The sequence below is a fragment of the Numenius arquata genome, chromosome 4, assembly GCF_964106895.1.
Source record: "Numenius arquata chromosome 4, bNumArq3.hap1.1, whole genome shotgun sequence".
NCBI lineage: Eukaryota > Metazoa > Chordata > Aves > Charadriiformes > Scolopacidae > Numenius > Numenius arquata.
This window is the reverse complement of record NC_133579.1, coordinates 22326644-22350594: the sequence shown is the minus strand read 5'-3', so window position 1 is coordinate 22350594 and position 23951 is coordinate 22326644. Positions and strand designations below refer to the sequence as shown.

General features: G+C 43.3%; 1 protein-coding gene across 2 annotated transcripts in view; it reads left to right on the top strand.

The window, feature by feature from the left end:
- The first annotated feature begins 596 nt into the window (after positions 1-596).
- Positions 597-23951, top strand: part of EPB41L3 (erythrocyte membrane protein band 4.1 like 3) — a 68334-nt gene continuing 44979 nt past the window's right edge. Inside the window, exons 1-2 of one of the 2 annotated variants that reach the window (XM_074146108.1) lie at positions 597-799; positions 6163-6360. In XM_074146108.1, the coding sequence (XP_074002209.1) occupies positions 602-799; positions 6163-6360 (396 nt within the window). In that variant the 5' untranslated portion in view covers positions 597-601. The remainder of the gene's footprint in view (positions 800-6162; positions 6361-23951) is intronic. The other variant, XM_074146107.1, reaches the window with a different exon arrangement.

Genomic DNA, 23951 nt, shown 5'->3' with positions numbered 1-23951 from the left:
AGCCTACAGAAGAGCTGAAGAGGGACTCTTTGTCAGGAAGAGTGGTGACAGGACAAGGGGCAATGGTTTTAAATTGGAAGAGAAGAGATTTAGATTAGATATAAGGAAGAAATTCTTTACAGTGAGGGTGGTGAGGCACTGGAACAGGTTGCCCAGGGAAGTTGTGGATGCCCCATCCCTGGAAGTGTTCAAGGCCAGGCTGGATGGGGCTTTAAGCAACCTGCTCTAGTGAGAGGTGTCCCTGCCCATGGCAGGGGGGTTGGAACTAGATGATCTTTAAGGTCCTTTCCAACTCTAGCCATTCTATGATTCTATGATTCTATGAACTTCAGTGTAAGTCCTATAAAGTCTGTAGAATATGATTTTATGGCAATGTGCTCTTCCTCAGAGTACGGATGCATTTAGACCTGGTCTTTTGCGCCAGGGAAGCTTTCCTAGGGATCTTCCTTGGGCCAGTAATGGCCACTTTAGTTTTAAGGACCGGGCATATTAAGACTAAAGCTTTGTGCCCGATGTTTCTGCATTTTGTAAGCCTAGCCTACAAATTCATGGCTACAAGTCCATACTCAGTAGGTCACCTTGTTTTGCAGAATAACCAACCATGACTACAGAATCGGGATCGGACTCTGAGTCCAAGGATAAAGAGCAGGATCAGCAGGAGAGCCCTGCGCAGCAAGGGGCGGCCGAGACTGAGCCGCAGGAGCAGCAGGAGCAGCAGCAGCAGAGCGACGAGCATCAAAACGCACTCGAGCAGTTCTCGGCCGTGGCAGCCCACAGCACGCCAGTGAAAAAGGAGCAGGTAAGGGAGCCCATGCCCACTGCATCCAGCTAGCTACGTGCCCACTTATTGCTCCTGGGAAACAACAAGCCTGGTGTGTTAGGAGTGGAAATATATATTTGGATACACATGGAAAGCTGTTTGATGTGGTGCGGTAGATCTTGACTGCTTGGTCTTTTGCATTTTAGAAGTAATAGTTCTCATATATAACATTTTGAAATTCATGGTCTGCGCTGTTCTTTCAGTGTCAATTGCTATGTTCAGCCACCAGCCAGATGTGATGCAAAGCATAGTACTAGTATTTTACAAAAACCCTTTCTTAAAACCAGATACTGCTAACTAATCTACCTCCAGTGTTTAAATATAAGGGCAGTCTTATTAACTAAGCAGGAAACGTCTTTGATTCTTTGCATTAGATAGCAAACCGTGCCAATTTTTAAAAAGTTGAAAATGTTTTCAGAGTTCATTTCTTCTTTGACACCTGCTGAAAACTGATTTCATGCTTGCTTGTCTGATGTGTGAGCCATGAAAAATCTGTGGTCCCTTAAGCTTCTCATAGTTCTGAAATGACTGCATTATAATTACTTTAACTTTTCACGTAATAGGTTTCAGAAGAGCTATCACATGCTTTTCCTTTTGGTACATTGTTGCACTTATTAAATTTGCGGAAGCTGCTTTCTCTTTCCTGTTAATAATTTCCAGTCAATAGGATTAACAGGCATTATTCTTCATGGGTAAGTGACACACAATTAATGAGGTACCTGCAAATTGCATCCCTTAGCTCCATAAGGTTAAGACCCCTATCTGATCGCATTCACCTTTGTAGAGTGGAATAAGTTGGTCTAACTCCTCCTTTTCTCCACCCTTTAAAAAAAATCTGATTGTTTGAAGTGAGGTCCTGTTATTTTACCTAGTTGGGAGACAGTGATGGTGAAGCAAGCAGATGTAAGGTGTTACTTAAAATCAGCATGAGTGCTCCCGTAGTGTTTGGGGCTGGCTGTTGGTCTTGGGTTTTAAGCTTTTGTCCACAGAGATACAGCCCAAACTTGCTGTTGGTGGGGGAAAAAAGGGGGTGTAGGCAATTTCAGATAAAAACAAAATATTTTTTTCTGGTTTATGGGTCCATTCCCTAAATGCTTGGGACGACAAACATTTCTGAGACCAAGTTAAAAGAGGTGTCATGTCTGACTCCTAATATCTCAAGAGGTAGACATAGCAGGGCAGGTTTTCTGATGTTTATTGCTATTGTAGATCAACCATTGGAAGAACTGCTTGGGTTTTTTTGATTGCTAACCATTTTTACCATTGATAAACACTGATCAGGCTCACTCCGTGCCCACCAAAGACCTCTCTGCTCTTGCTCCCACATCTACTGGTTACGCATTAAGACAATTTTGGTCTCCGAAATAGATCAGAAATTGCATGTAGTTAGTTTGGGGAAAAGAGGCAGGGCTGTTTCTCCAAAATAGAAAGTGCTACACAAACTGGTCATTAATTTAAAATATCACGGACATCAGGCCTAGGCATAAGTATTAATTTCATTACTCCAGACATCTTCAGTAATCTTTCTGCTCCAAGTTTCTTTTCATCTTAAATAAAACAAAACAAACCCCAGAATAACCACAACAGAAAAAAACCCTTAGGCACCAAACCTGTGTGTCTGCGTTTACAGAGCTGTAAGTTTGGAGACCTGAGGTGCTCTCATGTGCCGCATGATCCCTTCCTTTCCCAAAGAAGATCACCTGTGAGCTGGTGTCTGTAGATGCCTTGCTGGAAGAACTGGGTTAGAGAAGGGATATGTGAGAGCTTCCCATTGAGATTACGAGGTTGAATCCTGACTGACAAATCCAGCTTCAGTGCTCTGCCCAGTATACTTCATAGTGGCTTCAGTGTCTGTATCACAGGAAAGAACCACTTAAATGCAGCACCAAGGCAGAGCTATTGGCAATGATGCCGTTAAAAAAGCCAAAAATTGAAGGAGTAATGGGTATCATACTTGGTCTTGCTGTCCGTAATCCCAGTGAGGAAGTTGATGGGTTTTGCTGCCGCTTTTATGAGAAAACCTTGGGAAGAAAGATTTAAGTTACTGGTCCATGCCAGTGACTTTTTGTTGCCATTCTATGCACATAAAAAAAGAACACTTTAATGAAGACAAAAAGGCTTCTTCATGTTGGGATTAGCAGTTACTACAGAAATGAGTCCTTTCTATCGGGTATAATAATGCAATCTTACTATCTTCCTGCCTTCCTATCTCAATGAAAATGAGCACGAAGGCATCACACGGGTTGGGCACTGACATTTCTGAGCAACTATCATAAGCAGATGAGTTTCATGAGTTGTGCAAGCTTGATAATATCACTTCGTACCCCAGTGAGAAGCTGCGAAGCATCAAAGACCATTACTGCTGAATCCTGTGACGTCAAAGGCTTCTTTTGAGTGCCGGTTCCAGCTTCAGAAGGGGTTGAACATACTGTCTCATAGTAAGGTACAGTAATATCTATCTATGTATCTAATAGTAAAATCTCTATCTTTGCAGATAGAGATGAGACAGCTTATGTTCAAAAACCCTGAAGCAACTAGTGCTCCATTAGAATTGAGTCCATGACACTGAAAATACTGCGGAAATGCAGCACAGAGGTATCTTGGGGAAGAATTTGGGAGAAAAGGCAACTGTGCTTGCAGAGTTCAAAATAATTCACTAAGTACGTGGGTTTTTCACTGGCCGCTTTTTTTTTTTTTTTCCCTAAGACACCAGGATGTCAGGTTTCTTTAGGAAGAAGAGGCTTAATACAGTCTGAAAGTACCTTAATGCCTGAACACATCAGCATAGTTTGGGGGATCTTCTCTAATAGTTCTTGGCATGTTTTGTTCTCCAGACAAATGAGAGAAAATCCTTTGTATGACTTTAACCTAGACACATTCCCCTGATCTTAATGTAGACAGGAACCTTAATAAACAAAATAACCTCAATAGTACTTTTTTTTAGAAAATATTTACAAATAAGCAAATATCTGCTGTATTCTTGAGATACCGAGTGTCTTCATGAAGAAAAATAATCATCAATCTATTATGATTCCCAGAAATTTTTGCAGGCTGAAGATGGCTCTAAAATTACACATGGCTGCTGGCTGTCCTTGTTGTTGTGGGCTTTTCTTTCAAGCAGCCTTCCCCTTTTTCTTGAAAAAGATTAGTTCCATGCATCTGGGTTTTTTTTGTTGGTTATTTTTTGTTGGGGCAGCGTGTTAAGTCTCACATGAGAGATCTAATGAGCCACTGGGTATGGCAGTATCTCTTTCTAGCCCCAGAATGACTTTTGCACATGTGCACATGCACCTTCCATGGCAGATTTCTTTAACAAAACGTACGGAAATCATCAAATAGCCCCTCTGCCCATCAGCAGCAGCACAACTCCTCACAGAAGCCCCGGTGGGAGTCATCTTCAGGCTTTTTTTTTCTCTTGGTGCAGCAGGTTGGACCACTTGCCAGCTGGCTACGGTTGTGGTAGAGGGGTAGCTGGCCTCAAGCCTTGCTCTGAACCTGGGGGGACTCTCCCCCTTCATCACAGCTGCTGTAAGCGTTAAATGCTCGGCGAACAGCTAATCCGCTGACATACATTGTGCCCTTCATCGCCTGCCGCCTTCAAGGTATGCGAGGACCTTGACATCCAGGACACAGAGCTGGTGTCCAAGTGCTGGAAGGAGAAAGTCCTCCACTGCTACAGCTAGATGGGGGAAGAGCCGGCTGGTGCTGGGCTGCTCCTGGGCAAGAACATCCATGGCTCAAGGGATGAGACGGATTTTGAAAATGGCTTTTGTGTTGCTTTTTTATCTCTCTAGTCCCACTTTCTTCTAGTCTCCCCACCCAGGGAAGCCCAGGAGGCCTTTGCTGTGATCTCTCTTGCAGGGAAAGGAGGAGCATGGATCTTGGCTTGCCTCTTTGCAGTTGCCACATCGCAGTTTGTTGGGGCTTTAATAGGACCTGGCGCTGCTGGTAGCAGAGCCGATTCCAGATTCTTCTTTCCTCCATTCACCCCAAGGCGGAGGGGAAGCTTATGGCTTGTTTGTATGAAATCTCTTGGGGAAAGTTCCCGTGATTTAGCGCTACAATGTTGTTACTGGTTATACGATGCAAGGTTGTCCTGGTCTCAAAGCAGATTAAAGCTTTTGGACGGATTTGCTCCATTCTCATGAAAGTTTATTATATACAGTGAATGGAAACAGACTTGGAGGATTAATTTACAATATATTTCCAGCAATGCTTGTTGCTTATTACACTAAAATAATTCAGAGCCAAAACAGTTGGGTTGGATTTTTTTCCTTGTAGTGAGATAACAGAAAGATTTTTTTATTTTGTTACTGTTTTTTTTAATTTCACTTAAGCTTTAGCTGAGGTATTACTTCACTCCTGTTGAGGTTTTGTTTGGAGACTATCAGGGGCATAACTGATGAGAAAGGTAATGACTGCATCATAGTGCTGTTGCTAGGATGGACGAAATGCTGTAGAGCTGTTCTGGCTTTCATCTAGTGCCGTGGAGAGGACCACGGGCTGTGCTGCATCACAGCAACTCTTCAAATGGTCTGACCCTCAGATAAACCCACAAAAGTAACCACGGTTGTTTCTTCTCTCCCCTTTCCCCTGCAGTATATTTGTCTTTCAAATAGCACCTACTTCTTGCCAGCTTGAGGGACTTATCGGGCATCTGTGGAGAGCAAAATTCAGCCTCTCATCCCGTAGTTATCATCCATTAGCCAGCCGGCTGCACATAAAAGCAATTTGGCTCCTCACTTCCATCCTGTTTGTTTAACACTTTGCTCGAGTGCTTGGGGAGCCTTTTGCCCTCCCAGGCATGTCAGCATCCGCCTGCGATTTCACACTGTCACAGGGGGATTAGTCCCCTCATTCAGGGGACTGTTTTCTCACTGACAGTGAAATTAGTGCAAGCCTGATGGTCTTTTTCCTATTCCATATACACCGTGGAAGCATCTTACGATTTAATAGGTACAGGACTTTAAAGTAATATCAAGAAACCCTAGGAATATCTGTTCATCACAACGTTTACCGATTATTCAGCATTTTCAATGGACCAAAAGAACAGGTCCAAGAAGTCCAAGTGGGACTTTGTACCTACGGAAAATGTAAAAACCTAAAGTATCTTCATGCATGCCGCTCCTTCATGGGGCATTTGAATGTACAGTTTGGAGTAAGAAGGGAGGAATATGGGAAGTCTTTTCAATAGATAAAGAAGACTCTGTCCTGCGTCAGGGGCTTTCTCGTCCAAGCCCCAGACTGGGCTCACTTAAATGCTTGGGTTCAGGGTGTAGAGCGTACTGCATTGCGTGATCGATTTATCTCACTTGAAAGTGTATCTTTCTTTCTCTTTATAGGCCACAGACAAAGAACAGGAGTTTGCTGCTGCGAGTGCAAAACAGCTGGAATACCAGCAGCTAGAGGACGACAAGCTCTCTCAAAAATCATCATCTAGCAAGCTTTCCAAGTCTCCTCTAAAGATCGTCAAGAAACCAAAAAATATGCAGTGCAAAGTGACACTCCTGGATGGATCGGAATATGCATGTGAAGTAGAGGTAAATTACATTTTGTCTTCTTTTTTTCATCCTCTCTGGAGGAAAATACTTGAAATTAAATTCCCAATTTAAGCTAAAGAATGAATGGCCTGATATTTCGCCGATGCCAAGCACAGACGTGCTTCCGTTGTTTTTTCTGGAGGCTGAAGACTTTGCACAGATTTTAGCTGGATGAGAGATCATGAGCAGTCCATGGAACAACCAGAGGCTTTGGATTAATATCATACTGGCACATGCCACAACAGAATGCAGAAAATGAATTACGGGCAGCAAAGCCCATAAGCAAAGAAAAACTTGGTCCCGTAGGGCTTCTCTTTTCCTTGGTACTGTGCTGAGTCGAATCTCACATTTAGTCACTTTCTAAATAGTAATTCTGACCATCATGAGATTAGTGAGGACATAAGAAACAGTCAGGGGAGGCAGGAGAAGTGTCAGGAGCAAATAGCAGTGAGTGGTGAGATTTACATGCTTCTCCACAATGTTTGTGAATTGTAACTATGTCTGAATGTTACTGGCAGGAAGTTGCTGGTGGTTTTCTGTAGGGGAACTTGCCTTCTGCTGGGATTTTACCAGGAGCCTACTTTTGGGAGGGATGGTCTTTGCTGCACTGTTACTTAAGAACCGGTCTGTGCCTGCAGGCAGACCCATGCTAAGAGGATGCCTTGCCTTCAACTCCAGAAGGCCATGGAGAAGCAGAGCATGAGTGAATTCAGCATCTTACAGCAGGCATGAGCAAATTCAGCAGCTCAGAGTGCACCCATTTCTCCATTCATCCTTTCCAGCCATGTCACCAAGGTGGTCTTTGGGCAATGGACCAGCCTGTCCTGAGCCTGCTGTAGGTCAGGAGGCCACAAGCAGTGGCTGGAAGGGAAGGATGTGTGTTGGAGGGCTCAGCAAAGCTGACCCTCCTTCAAGGTAACCACAGCATACGGCGGAGAAGAAAAGCCACCAGGGGAGAACAGAGGAGTTTAAAGGTAGAGATGGGATAGTCTGCAGGCTTAAAAGGGAAACCCACAGGAACACAAAGAAGAACGACGGGTGAAGCAAAAGAGTATCTGACTGGGAGCCAAATCCTGATGTCTTTAGAATCAGATTGCACTTAGCCCTTGCATCCTTTGACCACTCTTGTTTTAAGCACTTTGGAGGGTGCAGGTGAGGAAGAACTTTATTTCATAGGATCATAGAATGGTTTGGGTTGGAGGGGATCTGAAAGATCATCTAGTTCCAACCCCCTGCCATGGGCAATGAAAAACGTCCCACTAGACCAGGTTGCTCAAAAATTTAGCTGCGTCTTTATAGTTTGGGCCAAATTTTTATAAACTAACATGGGAACAGTGATTTTACTGCTCTTAGAGCAACTTAGCAGTCATGCTGTCAAGTCTCTTTTAGTTTCACTGGCCAAGTCCTGTGTTATTTCCTTCAGACTAGCAATAGCTGTCTGACCACATACTTTGTGACTATTAAATTGTCATTTCTTGACCTGTGGTCACAGTTTTGTCTGTCAAAAGTAGTGTGTGAACCATTAAGTTGGAAGAATGACTATACTGGCTTTGATGGAAAGAGTCAAACTTGTCTCAGCTTTTGCCACTTGATTATAAAATGTGAGTCACTTTTTGGAATACAATCAAGCAAGCAAATTTTGCCAAATAGGATTTCTATGGAAATCTTGTCTAGCAGGCTGAGCTTTATAAGAATATAAAATGGAGCAGAAGTGGAGATTTGTTATGTTGGACTTCCACTTATGCAAAAAAAAAAAAAAATGCTGTGAATAATACTTTCTTTTAGGAAGTTTCACTTTTCCACTAAGCTTGGACTCTATTTGAGTTGAAGTGTCAAAATGCTACCATATAGAAGCCATCATATTTTATTGCTTGTCAAATTTCTCTGCTTTGCAAGTTCTGAGTAGCTCTTGAATAATGTCCAATATAAATTTTGTATGCATTTTTTCTACTTACACTGCTGAAATATTTTGAAGTTGTATTGACTGTCATCAATAATCACTTTATCTGCTTCTAAGATGGCTAGACTTCCTAGGGAGAATGTAATATTGATGAGAATAGAGCTCCAAAAAGGATGAATCCTCAAACGACAAAGCTATGATGATGAGCAGACTGTTGGGTGCATTGAAACAGAAGTTGGTTTGGAGGCACAAATATTTCGGGGAGCAGTGTAGAAGGCACAAGTATTTCAGGGTAGAAGTGCAACTGGAGTGACGCATGTGTTTACATACCTTAAATGGATGGTCCAGACTTTGCATCCTTCCTGGGTGGCTTTGTCAGCCTACTGTATGTATTGAGGATGCAACTGCGGGTACCTCTCTGGCATAGCCCACTCTGACCCGTGGGAACACTTGATAGATCCCCAGGGGATTCCACTTTCCATGTGCATAAAGTTCAGCTAAAGCGAAAGGATGCTGTGCCCAGCCAAGAGAAATTGTGTGACTTTCACTGTGCTTTATCTCCCAGGGAGGAAAAGTATATACAAAGGAGTTAGTAGGGCAGGGAGACTGAGGGTCTGTCTCAAGAGACATTTCAGGAAACCATGTAGGAGGCTGAAGGCCAAGTTCTCCTACAGTAATTTTGTGTAATAGCAAAAGTTCTGTGTCTGTCTCACAGAAACTTGGTGCTGCAGCATGAGAAATAATCTGTCACATTTCAGGAAAATGCTGTCATATTTTAAGTATCACCTACAAGTGAATTTACTGTACCCCTTTAAACTGGGAAGTATACTGAAAGACCTAACAAATTACGGAGGTCAGTAAATTCCCCAAGATTAATTCCTTAAAAGAAAGAGGAGAGGGGCAGACAACACAAGGCAATCAAATATTTAATATTTCCATTCATTGTGTTTCAGCCATTTAACTGCACCTTTCAATGTGGATGGTGGCCCAGGGTAGGGATGCGACAATCGGTGGACGTGAGTCAGAAATGTCATCCCACGTTGTCAGCTCCTGTCTTCCAGCTCTGTCTGTGTGTCATGCTTCTACGTATAAAGGCGACAAAGCAGTGTAATCTAGAAGGACCAGAAATTTAGAAACGTAATTTTGAGCTAGAATAATAGCTCTCTCAGTGAATCTTGCCAGATATTTATCCCTCCAGAATTGCACTCCCTAGTTATGGGAGTTGGGGATCATTATAGAATCCATCAGTTACTTTATAGAGTGCTTTGCAAATGACAAATGTGTTTATATAAGTTAAATATTAATATCATTTAAAGGAGCTTATTGCTCTCAAGTAGAGCGCAACCTACAGCTTATCAATTATGTGTTCATCCAGTTAATGACCTGACAGCCGAAATTGCGCATACTCAAAGACTGAGATGCTTCTGAGGCAGGTTTGGTTAATCCATTATCCCCTTGGTGTCCTTTGTTTCAGAAGCCCCTCTTCCTTATTCCATATTTAATGCTGAGCGTCTACTGCCTTCTGCTGTTTTTTTCAGTCTCTCTCACGTCCAGTACTTTGAATTTGTGACATCAAGACTTTTTCATATTGTATGAGACATATCAACAGGGGAAAATGTGGCAGAGGTAGCTTCAAAGCTGAGGTTAACAGTGATTCATCTAGTGTGGTATCCTTTTGGTGAAAGCATCTTAAGCAAATGCTGGGTAAAAGCTTTCTCCTGGGGCCCTTCGGTGTTACTGCCTGTGTGCTGTATCCGTCCTGACCCAGAAAGTCTTTCATGCAGTAAGACATTACAAACCAAAATCAGGTTAAGTACGTAACCCAACCTGTTCATTCATCTTCCTCCAAAAGCATAAACCAGAAGCATTACCATCTGTACCCTCACTTCGGCTTTTGTCTGGAAGCCTACAGACGGTACCGGTGGGCTTATTTTAGAGGGGTCTTTCTTTTCAGAGGTGGGATGGCCACCTAATGGTGCTTTGCCTGTCCAGGGACAGCTGTTGGCTTTTGGAGCAGAAGTATTTGCTGTATGCTGATATTGTCTTTGATACTCTATCAAAGAAAAACAGCCTCAGGGTCACCAAGTGGTTCTCCCATGTCATGAAGAAGCTGGAGATTTCTAAAGAGCTCTCAGTTGCAGGAGTTGATGCAGTCTACTCAGAGGGATGCTGAACAGTGATTTCCACCCAGGTATCCTAGATGGCAATGTATTCATCATGTCCTAGCTGTCAACATATTCATCGATGACATGGATGAGGGGACGGAGTGTACCCTCAGCAAGTTTGCTGATGATACAAAACTGGGAGGGGTCGTTGACATGCTGGAGGGCTGTGCTGCCACACAGCAAGACCTGGACAGGCTGGAGAGTTGGGCAGAGAGGAACCTGATGTACTTCAATAAAGGCAAGTGTAGGGTGCTGCATCTGGGAAGAAATAACCCCATGCACCAGTACAGGCTGGGGGCTGACTTGCTGGAGGGCACCTCTGAGGAGAAAGACCTAGGAGTCCTGGTAGACAATAGATGACCATGAGCCAACAATGTGCCCTTGTGGCCAAGAAGGCCAATGGCATCCTGGGGTGCATCAGGAAGAGTGTGACCAGCAGGTCAAGAGAGGTTATCCTCACCCTCTACTCTGCCTTGGTGAGGCCCCATCTGGAGTATTGTGTCCAGTTCTAGGCTCCCCAGTTCAAGAAGGACAGGCAACTGCTGGAGAGGGTGCAGCAGAGGGCTACAAAGATGATTAGGGGCCTGGAGCATCTCCCTTACAAGGAGAGGCTGAGGGACTTGGGTCTTTTTAGTCTAGAGAAGAGAAGACTGAGGGGGGGATCTGATCAATGCTTATAAATACTTAAAGGGAGGGTGTCAAGAGGACAGGGCCGGTCTTTTTTCAGTGGTGCCCAGTGACAGGACAAGAGGAAATGGGCAAAAACTTGAATATAAGAAGTTCCACCTAAACATGAGGAGGAACTTCTTTGCTTTGAGAGTGGTAGAGCATTGGAGTAGGCTGCCCAGGGAGGTGGTGTAGTCTCCTTCTCTGGAGACATTCAAAATCTGCCGGGACAAGTTCCTGTGCAACCTGCTTCAGGTGGACCTGCTTTGGCAGGGGGGTTGGACTAGATGATCTCCGGAGGTCCCTTCCAACCCCAGGTGATTCTGTGATTCTGTCCACCCCTGCTGGAAGCAGTTCTCCTTGGGCTCTTCATTGCACTCTCCCAGCCAGCATCAGGATCAGAAATGCTCTTTGTCAGAAGTGGCCAAGTCCACAGCTGGGGCCAAAAACTGCACTGCAAAGAGGGTGCCGGAGACTTCTATGTTAAGCAAGCTAGACCTATACTTTTCATTTGTTGGTTTGAAGAACCAAAGATAAAGCAAGATCCAAGAGTGCAAATTCATTTCAGATAACATTAAAAAACAAAATAAAACTTCAGGTTTTTCCTAAGATAAAAGAAAACAAGCAGAAATAACTTATTTCTGGGTTCTTCACAGTGTAAGTAGGGGTTTCAAGTGATGTAGTACAATTACGCTGTATCTAGGATTTATTTCCCTCTTCTTACCTCTCTGCCCCATCTCAATTTTCTGTTATCTGGACTACTGTATTTTAATTAAAAGATGCAAGTGGAACCAGCTGTCATCCTCTCCCTAACATGTAGCCTAATTTGAAGTGTCTTCCTAAAACAGGTTGGAATTTGCCTTCATAGTTTCCGCTCTAAACATATACGTTATTAATCACAAAGTGAGATCAGAAAGCTATAACATAATCTGTCTAAATAAGTGGTAAAATAATTAGATTTCATTTTCAAAGGCTCAGCTGTGTGAGCCCATTGGTAATTTATACTCTTTCTTCATTCCTCTGCTGCTCAGACTTCCTTATCGTGCAGGACACAGTAAATGAAAACAAATGTTTCCATGGCAGCCTGTCTGTGGCATCTCTGCAGCCCTACATCGAACAGAGTGAGTTGCTGGAGGGTTCGGATAGGCTGCAGAGCACATGGAAAGCCGACGTCTCAGAAAGCGTTACTGGTATCCCTTCTTCTTGGTGGGTGGGGGTCAGCTAAGGTAGGAGGGGACTGGTAAAAATACACTGTGTTTGGGGTTTTTTTGCATCCAGTTTTCTCAGTCGTGCTGCCACTGGGACCCTGGGCAGTAGTTGCGTGTCCTGTAGCTGCTGCTACGCCTCTGTGATGAACTCCTGCTGACTTCCTCCCTGATGGAGACCCCATTTTCTTAATGGGTTTCCCTGCATCCTCAGGTAGCAGACTTGAGTTGAAATGGTGGGAAGTTTTATTTCCATACATTTGAAACCAGGGTTTATAACACAGACAGAGGCAGACTGGAGTGAACGGGTCCTTTTCTGCCCTGAAGAAGTATGTGCTTGAACTCCTTTTTTGAGGCAAAATGGACATGAAATAAGTTGATTCTCAAATAGGATGGGGTACTGGTTTTCACATAAATTTTTCTTTTTCCTCTTAGAAAGTGAGAGTACATGGATGCTTTCTTAAAAAGTAAGTCGTTAAAGATGGTCGTAGGACAGGCTTGAAGAAGAGAGAACAAGCAGACTTATTTCTGCTCTGCCACCGCTGCCAGAAATGAATGAGAGCAGTGGCTGACTTCAATGCTGCATGTGTTTCTTCTGGTTTTCCAAACCTGGCTTGCCAGACCTGCTTCTGGAGGAAAAACCCTTCTGTGTCTCTGTATGGCAGTGGGGGAATGCATGGCCCCGTTGTCCCCCTCCCTGCGCAGTGTCCTGGCTAACCCCAGGAGCTGTCTCAGCACAGACCTGCACGCTGCATTTGCACGGGAAATTTAATAACACTGAATTTCTCATCCGTTTTGAGGTAGGCTTTAAGGTCAGGAAGGAAACCTCTGTAATAAGATGCACTCTGCTTTCTGAAGGATTCAGTTTCAGTTACCCCCTGCACATTTTAATTGTTTAATGAATTCCACACAGTCTCTTGCAAATGGCTTTACATATGAAACTGATTACCAAATGCAAGAGGGAATTTTTTTAATAAGTCTTTTCCTTTTGACCTACTCGTTGCTTACATTTCAGTTAATTTAATATGAAGAGCTTTGTTTTAGGTTTCATTTCTTCCCCATGTCGTGTTTCAGTAAATGTGACTGGGTTGAGATGCATCGTCGTCGCTACACAGAATGTTTTCTGTCCCCAGACCCACTAATTAGGGCTGACTTAGATTAGCCAGGGGATTCAGTTAAGATCTATGTTACCTGACACATGTCAGTAGGAGTCTCAGTATTGTCTGAATGTGTTCCAGCTGAATAGAGTTAATACCTAACTCTTCTGGCTTGCTTTTTCCAAATACTGTGTGCAGCTTTTTATGAGTTAAAATACTTGTCAATTCAGGAACTGTAATGTCCTGGAAATCGATACCGGTGTTGTCAGCTCATAATACTCAACTGAGAGGATGAGCAGAAAAAGACTTTTTGCTTCAGTTCGGTCATTGAAACAAAAATAAACATGTTAGGGGCTACCTTTTTAGTGTGTTTTATTAATGTTTTAAAGGTTTTTCACTGAAGCTCAAGAAATCTAAATGAAAAAAAAGTCACATCAGGTTGAGCCAATTGTTTCAGAAATGCCACAAGGCAAAAGGAGAATGCTGGTGGGGGGGGCTGGAGCATTTCCTCCTCACCAGGAGAGGCTCAGCTCCCCCTGCTCCCCCGCAACTCCTCACAGCTGGGAACATCTGGGCTGTGTGGTATTCAGGGAAAAGGTCTCTTATAATCTTGTAAGGAAAACACACCTAAACAATTAGACAGCTGGGGACTCTTGTATTTCCTCCAGTTAATATGCAGGTATTTTACAGAGACTGAAGGAAAACCAAGAATTAAACCCAAGTCACTCCTTCAGATGTTGCACCAAGTAAACAGCAGGTTGGGCTTTATATTCCACTTTTTGGCACAATAGAGGACATGGTCACAATCAAAATAAAGGCCAAGAGTTTAAAATAACAACAACAAAAAAATTTATGTCTCTACATTTATTTTCTGCATCTAGTCATCTATTAATTTTCATTAATAGTTTCTGAAAATGTTTTGGGCAGTGAAATGATGGGTTTAGCAGACAAAAATCCTCATTTTGATGCTTCAGAGGCACCAGCCATTTTTCATAATGGTGAAAGCTATTGAGAGAGGTCGACCTACATTGACGAATATTTTCAGCTGCCCTGAAACTGCATTTTCTAGGGAATAAATGATTAGCTGAAAACTTCCTGGTGAAATGTTGCCTCTGGTTTCCTCCCCTTGGTGCACCAGTTGGACACGAGCCAGGCAACAGGAGCTTGTTCCCCATCTGGTGAAGTTTTTAAATTTTTTTGGTCATGCACACTCAAACCTAGGTTCTGGAAGGCTCCTTGCTGGTTAACCTGTTTGCAGGAACCCCCAAAAGGATGATCTTTTACCCGCCTGTTATCCTAGACAGATAGAGGTCTATTGGCTCCAGGCGTTCTGTCCTTGTCACCATCCTTGCTGATGGCCTCACGAGGGTGAGAATGTGTCAGTCCCCCCATGTTTGTCTTCTCCAGGTACATTGCCCAGGGTGGTCCTCACCCCAGAGCACCTGCTGCTTCTTACTGGGGTGCCTGGTGCAGCCAGCACCCAACTCCAATGCGTTTTTAAGTGCTACTGGAATATCAACTGCAAACAGTGGATGAAGGGCTTTGCTTACCCTTTTCCCTTCCCCAAACGGGTGGTCAGATTTTAAAACCTCCTGCTATTTCTGGACCATGTGTCCATTCTCCCATCTACCCCATGCCCAACCTCCCAGAGAAGTTGCTGATTTTCTTGTCACTGCCCGGTCATGCTTCTGCCAAGCCTTCTCTGCATTTTGTCATGTTTTCTTCCCTGTTTCTGAATTACTCGAGTGCCTGTCACCAACTCCAGCCACCTGAATTTATCTTCAACTCTGCTGCTAGTTGTTCCCATTTTATAGATTCTGTCCCCATGTTAACACTTAGACTTGCTGTTTCCAGACCAAAACTAAGTAAATATTCAGTTTATTATCATCTCCTAAAGATATCAGCTGTCATATAGAATTGTGACACCTTATATAGGTGATTTTTTCCATCTGAGCCCCATGCAGTGTTCGCTGGGCTGCTTTTATGTTTTCTTATCCCTGTCTGTTGATACAATGAACAAAATATCAGAGATGGGACTGGGTGGTGAAGAAATACCTGCTTGTAAAGCAAAGCTTTGATGGACAGTGAGGTCTGTCTCTCATGGTTTATCTTGCTCTGGCAGAAGTGGTTTTGATCTGAAGTGGATAAAGCTTGGATGTAGCTTGAGAATAGGCTACGGTGTTTTTCTTGACAATCCCGACATTGATGGTGTGATACTAAGATACCCCAGATCTAAAAGCCTGATCATTGTGCTGCCTCTCCTGTCTCAAGAGCATCTTTCTCTGCTCTGGTTTCTGTGTGATGTTTTGGGTTGGTTTTTTTTTCACTCCAGCCTGGCAATGTAGGTCAGGGAGAGCTCTGTGGCTTTTAAATTCATATGGCAAGATTACTCTGTAAATCGGACTATATTGTCAGTAGAGCTTTTTTCAGCTGCAAATAAACAAAAAAAATTATGGTTGATTTTTGCTGATATGTGCCAGTAACTATTTATGGTACAGGTAGCATTGGTTCCCCTTGGTGTGTCGGTGCTAGGCTTGTGCATAGTTAGCAGTTACAGAGGAGAGAGGTGTTTGCTGAGCTCATCCAAGCATATGCAGAATAATGAAAATATTTATATTTATAACCCCTACTGGAAAGCTTCAACTGCTGTATTGAATCCCAAGAGACCCGCTTGAGTTACCGCAGAGTGTCTTGCAGGAGGCAGTCGGGCAGTCAGGAGGCATTAAGCCAGTGGATCAGCTGCACGTCTAGTTAACATCCAAGCCCAAACAATCTGTGTTCTCAAGAAAACTGAGGAAGGGAGACGCTTTCTCTGTTGAAAAGCCTCCAAAATCGTGGAATATGGTTTATTATTTTATGTCAGGATTTAGCAAATGTGTGAGACTAATCAATGTGTTCAGATTGAGATTCTCTGCTGTTTGAGAAATACTATCCACTGTTTTTTACCTTTTATCAGAGAGTAGTGCTTGTAAGAATTTTTACAGTATGAATTCTGTTGATGCATTTGGGATGCCCAAGCATTTGATAATCATCACTGTTGACAGGTATTTCTGTAGCTGTTGTGCACATTGCAGCCGTGGCTGTTACGCTTCCACGTGTAAAGACGTGCTCCAGAGTATTTATTATTCCTCAGGTGCCTCCCTTTGCTGCTTTGCATTGCCGAGAACAAAGTGCCCACTTTATTTCCTAAGCATGCAAACTGGGGAGCGCACGCAGCGGTGCCCTTAGAGCTCGTGTGATGTCAGTGCTGGTGTGATCTCTCTGCTGCTGAGGTAGAAGGCAAAAACCCTAATTTGGTTTGATGCCAGCATCGGCACTAGGTCACCAATCTTCTTATGGGGATTTAGCAGTCCCCTGGGGTTTTTTTTAGATTAGTGCTGGCTTTTTAGGATTGCAAGCTCAAACAGCATTAAAGAAGGTTGCCCCTGATAAAAACTGTGTCATGTTATACAATGTCATTGACACTTGGTGTAGGTATGTAACTATACCAATATTTATCTAAATGCTTGTGTAAAGTACTTTGAAGATAGGGGTCAGAAAAGGTTATTTTCAGAAATGGCAATGCATTTTAATCTGCTATATTACAATAAATATCAATAAGCTGATAAATTCTAGTACTGCCCTGATGGGGGGGGAGGAAGGGGGAGAGAGAAAATGATCGGTCATTGCTGTATGTCAAATTATCTTCTAGTCTACTCTAAGTTTTCTTGTGTGATGTTTGTTTATAAGTGCAGACCAGTATGGCATAGGGTTCTAAATTAACAAGCAGAGATAGGCAAAATAATATTGCAGCTGTTATTTCAGAGTATTAGAATACGTTGGTCACCTACTGGGATGTATATAGAAGTTGACACATAAAAATGTCAATAAAGAAATAGAACATTTGGAGAGCTTGTATTGGCATGCAGCTTTCAGAAAAAGCATCTCTTGAAGTATATGCATATTGGGGAAAACAAAAAGTCTTTTTAACGCAGCTATTATTGAACTATAGGTTTCTGAAATTGCCTAGCTCTTAGTTCTTCCCACATCTAAAGGCTAAATTGTTTATTCAGTAGATTGTATTTGGAAGTGTGACCTGGGACTTTTCCAGATGCAGTTTACCAGTGAAGTTTCATTAGTAGCTGTGATCAAGTATGTAAAAGATTAAATGGCATTTCCTTTTGACAACTAAAAAATTAATGTATTTTACTTTGAAATTTTTATTTCATTGCCTTTATTTTCTTTGCCACCTGAAAGGCTGGAGAAAAGTCTTGTTCAGTATCTCCTCCCCATGCTAGAGAACTGCTTATAAACTGCTTGAAAGTGTTATTTCCATCCAAGGGATACATGTGTCCTCATAAATGTTGATTTATAATTCTCTGCATATGCCAAAACCAAGATTTTTCCCTAAGAAACATAAAATAGTTGGAGTAAAAAGGCTGGATGAGTTCAGTTCTTTTATCTTTAAGCTTTTCTCTGTTTGTCTGTGTGGGAGAGGGGAGCAGTGTGTTTGTTGTTTGCTGTGTCACTTTGTATATCCTTCTGCTGTCTGTGGTGTACAACATTGTACAGTAACTTCAGCAAAGTTTTTGTTCCATAACAGAAGTGACTTTCTTGAAAATGTTTTGTGTAATGCTTAGAACATCACTTTCAGTGCTCTCAACTTTCAGATAAACTAAATGTTGATTCTTCTGGAACTGCCAGTGCCATTTTCAGCAGGCGCAGCAGGGGATGTGGGCGCCTGAATTCCAGTGGTTAAGTCATGTTATGCTTTTAAAAGCTCTCATCCTGCAAGTTATACATGTCGTCTGTGAGAGGTACTTGAGTAAACCAGAGGAAAACTTGCTGATTCTCTGCCAGTTTATGCTCCAGGAAATATTCTCCATCCTATTCTTCTTCCTGGATTCTTTCCACTTAGCTTCCTGCTGGGGACTTCCGTTGAGAAACAACAGATTTGAAGAAATTTGAGGTTTCTTTTCTCCTCTGTCACCTTTCTCCTTCACCTTCTTTTCCTCATAGAGAGATACTGTGGAGAAGTGTAAACAACACAAAAGCAAATCCTCTGAAAATGCAAAATACAAATGTGTAGAAGTGAAATGAAGTTAACCTCCTTTGGAATGACTTCTTCCATTTATCTTCCTTGGGAAAAAAGAAATCTTCTGTTATTTTTTTCATCTTCTAATCAAGATTAGTTAAAAAAACACATTCTCCCTATTTGGAAATTTTCTGCCCTAAAGTGCAATGATTAGCTTCTAGAATTATTGAGCCCTTCGAATCTTGGCCAGCTCAAACTCTTTCAGAAGAGATACGGAAAATGTCATAGTATGGAGATTTTTATTTCATTTGCAGACAAAAAAAGCACTCCTTACCAGAATGACTGTGCGAGTTTAGGACCTCTGACTCTCAGTAGATGGAGAAACACTGTGATGTGTGGTCTCCAGCTCCTCTGCAGTTGGAACCACACTGAGTGTTTACTTCCTCAGAAATGTGTATATGTTTGTGTATGCACATATTATGTGCATTAAATTATGCACCTATTTGCCTATGCTATTAAATTATGACATATTTGTGATGGGAAAATCCCTCTGCCAGAAATGGGGTTCTCAGTACAAAAGTGAATCTTGGAAGCTTGCATACACTTGAACTTGCAAGTAATGACTATCAGCACAAGTAATTATTTTTTTTTTTTCCTGGGATTGGGCGTATTTTTGTGTAAACTGGGTAATTCATGAGCAAAGAATGAGAAAGTGTGTTGTCAAGAGGTTGGAATTCAGCAACTGGGAGACTCAGCTGGGGGAATTTGTGGGAAGAGAGTGCTCACTCCAGCGAGTACAAAGTATTCCTGACAATCAGTTAATCATTTACACTTGTTTGTGTTGCAAGAATAATTGCAGAAGCTGCAACATGGTGGGGGAGAAACTTCCCCTTGTGTATGCTAGTTATTTGTTACCATATACATTGTAACTTTATGAGTATTTTCCTTGTGTTTGCACAGAGGAGATCATGGGCACAGGTGGCCCATGCAGTGTAGAAATCCAAGTGTTGGCCAAAATAACTTGCAAAATGCAGTTTAAATCGAAACAGTAAAATGAAATAAAATCAGTGGTCTGGAAACAATTGTAATCTTTTTCATCGTCCACATTGCATATGAAAAAATTAGCGAATACTTCTCCACCAGAAAGAAGGGAGAAAAAGGAAGAGGTTAGCACAGCCACGTGCCAAAATACATTACAGCATGCAAGGCTAGAGCCAGCCCACGCATTTATACAGTACATTGTTAAGACCCATTGGAAAGTGCGATCGCTAATTAGGAATGTGAACCAGATAACCCCAACCTCAGTTAAAGTCCAATTATTCCTACCGGGATTTCATGATACTAATCTGTTTGTCCTTCTTCCAGCGATCGTGCCCAACTGGAGTTATTAGAGTAATTGTGCAGAGTTTAACGCCAGGCTGGTGCTAGTGTTGCGTTGTTGGCTGGCTGCTTGACAGCTTTTCTGAGGAAAGTGGCAATGGCGTGTTTGCGTATGTGTTTGTGCAGAAAAGATATGTGCTAACTCTTCCGTTTGAAATCCAGGTCCACAGCTCCGATACTTGTTTGTCTTGCTGTGCTCCTTGACTGAACAGAAAAGGGCAAAAAGTTTCAGTGCATTGGGCTGCCCTGACTTTCTAGGTGCTGTGCAGTGGATATGATGGTGGCCAAAAATACATCTCTTTATAGCTGTTTGGCTGTGGGACTCCTTCTATCTGCGGGTTTTCCCTTGTCTGTAAAACTTGGTCTGAATGTGATCTCTCGTAATTGCTTTCAAAGAGGAGGGGCATACCTGCGTGCTGCAGACAGCTTCCTCCCCCAGCCCTTGCTCAGCGTTTTGCATCCGCATGAGACTGCAGCATCGGATGCAAAAATAGAACCACTCCAAAATGCGACACTTTAGAGGCTGCAATAGCTTTCATTTCTAGGAAGCTGAGAGGGCTGTTTTCTGCCCTTCAGCTCCTTACCCTAGTTCCCTATCAGTGAGAGGAAGGTAATCTGCTCGTAAGTAAAAATAGAGTATGAGAGCAGACTAACACTCTATACTTTAATCAGGTACATGACAGTTAACCCCTCAGCACCTGCAGAGGAGCACAGGGAGCCCACCTGCTGGTTGGAAAGGACTGGGGAGGGCCCTGATTCGAGCAAGGTGGTGGCCAGCACTGCGTCAGGCCATCTGTGGCATTGTCTGGCCAATGCCTTGAAACCCTCTGAGAATGGAGGCTCCTTGGCCTTGCTGAGATACCAGTTCCAGTGTGGCATTGCCCCTCCAGGGAGAAATTTGTCAGAGGGTTGGATTCAGTCTGGAAGAAGCCCGAGTGGTGACAGATCTCCAGCACAGACACCTCTGTGCTGGAATAAAGCTAGGAAAGATGTCTGGTTCAGTAGGATGGCGGTTACCCAGCAGGGAAAGATGTGGTATTCAGGGTGATGGTGCATCAAAAGAGAGGCTCAGGCTGTATCACCAAGGTGGGTGCCAAAATGCCCCGCAGGCAGCTGCAAATGGTCGTGTTTCAGCATCAGTGCAGGACTGCCAAACCAGGAGCCACAACAGCTTGAAGGGCACGTTTCTGAGAGATGGTGCCTCCCGGCGTGGGGCAGCCAAGCCCATGCTCTTGCAAAGAAGCAAAATTTGCCTCTTGGAGGCGGCGGTTCTGGATCCTGATACATTTTCCTCTGTCACAGCTTCCAGTCTGGGAAGCACTATCCAGCACAGCACATTTGAAATATTCCTGATTCCTCTTCCCTGTATCTCACTAAATATCTCACTGGGGTCTTATTAGCACCTGCATGACAAGGAAGTTGGGGTCACATCTTTGTATTAAGTTTTTAGTTTCTCATTTCCCATGTAATTTCCCCATGTAGTTGCTTATCACAGTACAGTAGCATATGGTTTTGGTAGCTTGATTGCTACAATACAGGGTTTATTATTTCCCGAGGATCCTGATAGACAACAAGGTGAACAAGAGTCAACAATGTATCCTGGCAGCAAAGAAGGGCCAGGGGCATCTTGGGCCACATTAGGCAGTGTTGCCAGCAGATCAAGGAAGGTGGTCCTTCCCCTCTACTCAGCACTGGTGAGACACTCCTGCAGTGCTGGGTCCAGTTCTGAGCTCTCCAGTACAAAAGGGACATGGACATACAAAGGGCCACGAGAATGATGAAAGGACTGGAGCATCTCTCCTGTGAAGAAAGATTGAGGGAGCTGGGACTATTCAGCCTGGAGAAGAGAAGGCTCAGGAGGATCTCATTGGTGTGCAAATACTTGATGGGAGGAGTAAAGGCAGAACCAGACTCTGCTCAGTAGCAGGACAAGAGCATGTGCTCAAAGTGAAATACAGGAAATTGCATTTAAACATGAGAAAAAAACATTTTTACTATGAGCGTGGTCAAATGCTGGCACAGGTTGCCCAGGCAGGCTGTGGAGTCTCCATCCTTGGAGATATTCAAGACCCAAGTGGACACAATCCTGAGCAACCTGCTGTAGGTGGCCCTGCTTGAACAGGGGGATTGGACTAGGCAATCTCCAGAGGTGCCCACCAGCCTCAGCCAGTCTGTGATTCCGTGATTATATTAATGCACAATACGTATTTTGTGACTGAAGTGACAACGTATCTATAACAAAGGCTTGCGTTTATTCACTTCAATAATATTCATTTATTGTAAGTACATTACAGCTTATGAGCTCAATCATAATAAAGGAAAACTTTCTCGTTATTTTTCTGCATTAAGAAATACCAGACGTTGTACCCAAATGTTTGTCAATGAGAATAATTGACTTTATTATAATCTTGTTATCCACCAAGAGCTAAGATGGAAGTACTTAATTTTTGAGCTCCTCACTCTCAGTGATGTACAATGTGTTTTCTTGGTCTGGTGGTCTTGTAAGGGGACGAGGGTGGGATGAGGGGTTATGGGCTGAAGAAGCCAGTGTGGAGGGGCTGTGGACTCTTTCTGGGGAAGCCACTTAGGGGATGGGAGAGCCTTTGTGGCCTTTGGCCTCCCAACGAGGGAGAGGATGCATTCCAAAACAGAGGAGAAGCTGGTAAGGAGAGAGGCTGCTTCTCTCCCTTGTGTGTGGGAATTGCTGGCGGGCACAGGCTTGCCAAGTTCACTGCTGCTGGTTCCTTTCACTGGGAGCTTGACCAGGAGGCTGTTTGTTCCCATTCCAGCTTCAGCGAGAGCCCTGGCCTTTATAGAACTGCAGGGAGCAGGCTGTGAAAAGTGTAAAGTTTTTGCTCCTGGACTTCCGTACTCATTTACACTGTTCAATCTATGTTTTGCATTCTTTCTGTTGTCTTGATTACCCAAAACTTGAGCAAAGTGTTACTTTTTCCACATTTGCACATTTCATTTCATCCTGTTCATGCCTGATAAATAGCTAAGAATATTTCTGGAGGAGAATCTTGCCGTATTTACCTTTCAGAAATATTTTTTATTTAAAGGGACAGTATTTTGTAGCATGAAGTCTCATTTTTTTGTATTTTTTTATCCATATTTTTTGGACTGTTGAGAATTGGTTGTCATCTTTGGCACTAACCTGTGATCCACAGTAACCAGCAGACTGTCAGTCTTTCATCGCCTTAAACTTGTCACCCCAAAATGGTGGAAAGCAAAGGTTTAGGTTGAGGAACTGTATGAGTTTGTAACTTGACCTTTCTCTCCTCCCATTCTCTCCCTGCCAAAGCAATTATACCCATGCCTTGTCTGGCATGCTTATTTGGGCACACAGTAAAATAAAAGCAATTAGCAAGAGCACAGGAGGTCTGTTCAGTTGCTTTAATTATCTATTCCTAACTAAACCTCTTAATTTCTCATGGATTAATGCAGTAGCCTTCTCTCACTGTGTTTTTGTGCAACGTTGTTTTAGAGAGAAGGTGTACGTGCTAATGCTGCCTGGATATAAAGCAGCAGTGCTGCATATACACAGGTACATGAGGATTTGGAGGGCATCAGTGGTGGCTACATTTTCAGGCAACCCCCACTCCCCAAATCACAGGAGCTCTCTAAATCCTGCTCCCATGGGTCAGCTCTGACCTGGGAAGAGGTCCTCAGGGGCAGCGCGGAGGCTGCAATGTGAGGCTCATCTGTCTGGATGCTGATGGAGATACTGGTCTCTGCGGAGAGTGAGAAGGAAAGTGGGTCCTTCACCATCACCAGTTCACAACTGGTGTCTGGTGAATAGAAGACCCTGTCTGGGAAGGGCTGTCAGTTATGTGTGGTATTTCTGATGTCCTCTCACAGCACTGGCAGGGCTTTCCGGGATCCTGATGCAGCAGGAATTTTGTGGAAAGTGGCTGAGTACAACTTGAGCATCTTCATACGGGGATCCGTTTTGTCATGGACAAAAACTGAGCTGTGCAAGTTCTTCCAGGCTTGCCATGCTTATTCTCACTTGCCTGCAATGTGTAGCCCAACAAGAAATCGTGAGCGTTAGGGTTTTTTGGTTGGTTGGGTTTTATTACAGCACAGCCCCACGCAACTGTTTCCTGCAATTCCCTGTTAAAGCACTGTACCTTGCAGCTGCAAGCTACTATTTCTCAAAGC